Here is a 4,520-nt window from a genome sequence, read left to right on the forward strand (position 1 = left end):
GGTCAAGCCAGGAGGGCTAGAGGGAGCCCACAAGCCCCCACTCCGCCACCAGGGGGGCGGCGGTGGGCAGGCTTGTGGCCGCCCTGGCGCCCCCCTGACCTAGATCTTGCACCTATATATTCCCTAAAAATCAGTAAAAATAAAGGGAGCCTCGAAAATACTTTTCCGCCGCCGCAAGCTTCCATTTCCGCAAGATCTCCTCTGGAGACCCTTCCCGGCGCCCTGCCGGAGGGGACTTTGGAGTTGGAGGGCTTCTTCATCATCATCATCACCCCTCCAATGACTCTTGAGTAGTTCACTTCAGACCTACGGGTCCATAGTTAGTAGCTAGATGGCTTCTTCTCTCTCTTGGATCTTCAATACAAAGTTCTCCATGATCTTCATGGAGATCTATCCGATGTAATCTTCTTTGGCGGTGTGTTTGTCGAGATCTGATGAATTGTGGATTTGTGATCAGATTATCTATGATATATATTTGAGTCTTTGCTGATTTCTTATATGCATGATTTGATATCCTTGTAAGTCTCTCTGAGTCTTGGGTTTTGTTTGACGAACTAGATCTATGATTCTTGCAATGGGAGAAGTGCTTGGTTTTGGGTTCTAACCGTGTGGTGACCTTTCCCAGTGACAGTAGGGGCAACAAGGCACACATTGTGTAGTTGCCATCAAGGGTAACAAGGTGGGCTCTGTCATAGATATGAGATTGTCCATCTACATCATGTCATCTTGCTTAAGGCGTTACTCTGTTCTTTTGGACTTAATACACTAGATGCATGTTGGATAGCGGTCGACGTGTGGAGTAATAGTAGTAGATGCAGAAAGTATCGGTCTACTTGTTTTGGACGTGATGCCTATAGATATAATAATTGCCATAGATATGGTCACGACTTTGCGCGGTTCTATCAATTGCTCGACAGTAATTTGTTCACCCACCGTCTAATTGCTTTCATCAGAGAAGCCACTAGTAAACACTACGGCCCCCGGGTCTATTCACATCTATCGTTTCCAATTTCGGTTTTACTTTGCTTTGTTACTTTGTTGCTTTCAGTTCTTACTTGGCGAACAATCTATAAGGGATTGACAACCCCTTCATAGCGTTGGGAGCAAGCTTTTTGTGTTTTGCAGGCTCTTGTGATACTCCTTCACTGGATCGATACCTTGGTTCTCAAACTGAGGGAAATACTTACCACCGCTGTTCTACATCACCCTTTCCGCTTCGAGGGAACACCAACGCGAGGCTCCAAGGCCACGGGGGAAATCCTTTGCATATTTGCCTAGGAAGTCCCTTAAGGCGTATCCATAGCAAAAGGATTCCTGGTGGCGTTGCTGAGGAGTATCAAGCAACACTCCTATTTCTGGCGTCGTTGGAAGGTCTTTTGTTGCAGTAGCAGTATGTTACCTGCCCGAGATTCGCGATGGATGAAACCCGACCATCTCGGAGGAGCTCGGCGACTAGTACGACGTCGAAGAGAATGGTCGGTGCGGGTCGGCACAACCCTACCACTACGAGGGCGTGCCTTGTGGCCTTGGCGATGATGGTCTCGTTGTCCACGACGGCGGCCTTGTGCTGGACGGCCGCGGTCTCGAGGGCAAAATTCTGTAGCGTCTTTCTTCCTCGACGCAACGGACCGCCGGACTTTCCTCTTGGCCGACTCTCAGGCGAGGTTCTCGGCCTCCGCCAACATGAGCTCCAACCAATCCTTCTCCTTCCTCGTCATCGTCGGACGAGCTGTGTTGATGGCCCTGTCGTCAGCTGCAGGTTCCTTCAAGCTGTCGGCCATGGAGGAGGGAGGGAAGGGAGAGGGTTTTGGGGAATGAGGGAAAAATAAGGGGTTGTGTCTCTTACTGGTGGGGCAATGAAAGGCAAGGACATGCGCCCCACGCGTCCACTTTGACGTAAACACAGCTTAAATTTAAATTGAAAATGGATTGACGACGGCCAAAAAATAAACGTTTGTTTATTTGTTCCGCACGCTGGACCAAGATTTTTGTCCATTTGATTTCAAAATGAAGCGGACGGACTATTTGGGTTTGTGAGTTGGAATTGACCCGAAGTCACCCAGGTAGCATCGTGAGTAACGAAAACATAGTTGTGAAAAAGCACTCAAAAAGATAATTGTTGTCAAAGAGAAGTATCACAAAAGGTGGACATGCTGGCAGAAACAAAGTTATCTTGAACGGATACATCTATCTTCGCTTGCCCTAGGAGTAACGTAAACTACTAGTACTTGTCATCAACAGAAGCACAAAATGATCCGGAAATATCCCTGCCCCGCCTTCCTCTGTTTCTCGGAGGCTCATCGTGCTTCCTGTCTCATCCACTGGTGTCACGCTTTCCGAGCTCGCGCGCATCCGTGTCAACAAGCTCCATCAGGACCACGGGAAATTCAACCAGGCAGGAAAGCTGTGCTCTTGCTTGCTCCAGGAAACACCTCGAATATCCAACGAAGAAACACGCAGCACAAGCAGTACTAGTAATTTAAACACCTCGATTTCTCGAAAGCGGCACTAGTAATTTTCCATCTTACATCAACGAATTAATAAGCATTATCAACATGCAGTAAACTAAACAACAACGATCGAAACGATAGGTAGAGTGGACTACTGGCCGAATTTGACTACTGGCTCCGGGGCACAAGGCGTGGGCGCAGCGGCTTCTTCATGACGACGGTGAACTCGTTCTTCTCAGCGAAGTCCACCTCCTCGCCGGGGACCTCCTGCCACTCGAACTCCCTTACCATGTTGGCCACGAAGTACTCCAGGTGGAGCATGGCGATGCCGAGCCCGGCGCAGATCCTACGGCCCACGCCGAACGGCATCATCTTGATCTCCCGATTGCCGGTCACGTCCACCGCTTCGCCGGCGCCACCTGGCAGGAACCGCTCCGGCACGAACTCCGTTGGCTTCTCCCACTCCCGCTCGTCCCTGCTCATCTCGGCCACCATGAAGTTCACCGTCGCGCCCTTGGGAATCAGGTACCCGCCGACCTCCATGTCCTCCGCCGCCTTGTGCGGCAGCACGAAGTGCGCCGGTGGGTGCTTCCGGAGGCCTTCGAGGACCACCGCCTTTAGGTACGGCATCTTGTGGACGTCCTCCTCGGAGACCTCTTCCTTGTCGTCCCCCTTCGTGGCGCTGATTTCCTTGTAGAGCTTCTCCTGGATGGCCGGGTTCTTCACCAGCTCGGCCATGATCCACTGCAAGCCGGTGGAGGTGGTGTCGGTCCCGGCGTCGAGGAACTCTGAACAGAGATTGATCATCTCGTTGTCGGTGAGCGGGCGGTTTCCCTCCTCGGGGAGCTTTATGTCGAGCAGGGCGTCGACGTAGGAGTGCTCGAATGTGCTCTCTTTCTTGGGCTCGCCGCCGAGTTTCCTGTACTCCCGCCGAGCGTTGATCAACGGCACGAACAGGTCCTTCTTCCGCCGCTGCATGGCGTGCACGGTCTGGAGGCGGTCGCGGTAGAGGTGCTTGGTCACCGAAGGCAGGAAGGAGAAGACGGCCATCTTCCTCGACCTGTAGATGAGGGGCTCGCGCTGGGCGGCGGCGATCGCGCGGACCGTGGCCTCGTCGAGCCGCTCACCGAAGCACATGAGCACGAGGAGGCAGAACATGGCGTACTGGAACGTCTCCACGACGGCCGCGCCGCCGGATGACGACTCATCCCGGAGCTTCTCGGCCAGCACGCGGCGCACCCAGGAGCGCGCGGGCGCGAAGAGGCGGACCCGCGACGGGTGCAGCGTCTCGGAGACGAGGTTGCGGCGGAGGAGGCGCCAGACGGGCCCGTAGCTCGCGCGCGTGATGGTGTTGTTGTTCTCGCCCAGCAGCTTGAGCGAAGGGAGGGCGGGGCGGTCCGCGAGCGTGGCGCCGCGCTCGACGAGCGCCGCGTGGGCGAGGCGGCGGTCGGCGACGAAGATGGAGAGGCGGGACCCCACGCGCAGGGACACGATGGGGCCGTACCGCGAGAAGAGGCGCCGGAGCAGGGGCTCCACGTCGGCGGGCGAGTTGGTCAGCCACACCACGCTGCCCAGCACCGGCAGGGACGGCGGGCCCGGCGGGACGCGGAGCCGGCCGCCCTTGCGGCCGCGGAGGAGAAGGATCAGCGGTATCGCGAGGAGGGCCGAGCCGAGGAAGATGCGCCACGTGTCCATGGCGAGCGTGTGGTGCTCTGCTCTTCCGCTCTCTGCTCGGATGCGGAGGAGTGAGATGACGAAGGTGGAGCCGTGCGGTTGCCGTTTTAACTAGCGGATGCAACGTGTTGATCGTGTTTGCGTCATCGCCCTGGTGCTTGGAAAACAAGGAAGGGAAACAAACGGGAATGTTCGCCCGTATGCTGACGTCAGGGGTGATGAGCCCTTGGAATCTTCCAATAGTCAACCTAGATTTGCACTTTCGTGTTGCTGTGTTCAAGGAAAGAAAATTAGCTCCTTTTTTGCGAATATTAAGCAGAAAAAAATTTAGCTTCTGCTTTTCTGTTCGACTTTTTATCCTCGAAAACCGATAAGAAAAGGCAAATAGTACTCCCA

At 54.5% G+C, this 4,520-nt stretch overlaps 1 protein-coding gene across 1 annotated transcript; it reads right to left on the bottom strand.

Moving 5' to 3' along the window:
* Window positions 1-2,475: 2,475 nt before the first annotated feature.
* On the bottom strand, window positions 2,476-4,213 carry LOC123434119 (cytochrome P450 89A2-like). The gene has a single exon (XM_045115493.1). It carries the CDS (start codon window positions 4,143-4,145, stop codon window positions 2,619-2,621), a length of 1,527 nt encoding a protein of 508 aa, XP_044971428.1. The 5' UTR covers window positions 4,146-4,213; the 3' UTR covers window positions 2,476-2,618.
* Window positions 4,214-4,520: the final 307 nt, after the last annotated feature.

Source organism: Hordeum vulgare, chromosome 1H (genome assembly GCF_904849725.1).
Source record: "Hordeum vulgare subsp. vulgare chromosome 1H, MorexV3_pseudomolecules_assembly, whole genome shotgun sequence".
Classification (NCBI taxonomy): Eukaryota; Viridiplantae; Streptophyta; class Magnoliopsida; order Poales; family Poaceae; genus Hordeum; species Hordeum vulgare.

Excerpts from the sequence above, each read along its gene's own strand:
- LOC123434119 (XM_045115493.1), bottom strand. The coding sequence starts at position 4,145 with ATGGACACGTGGCGCATCTTCCTCGGCTCGGCCCTCCTCGCGATACCG.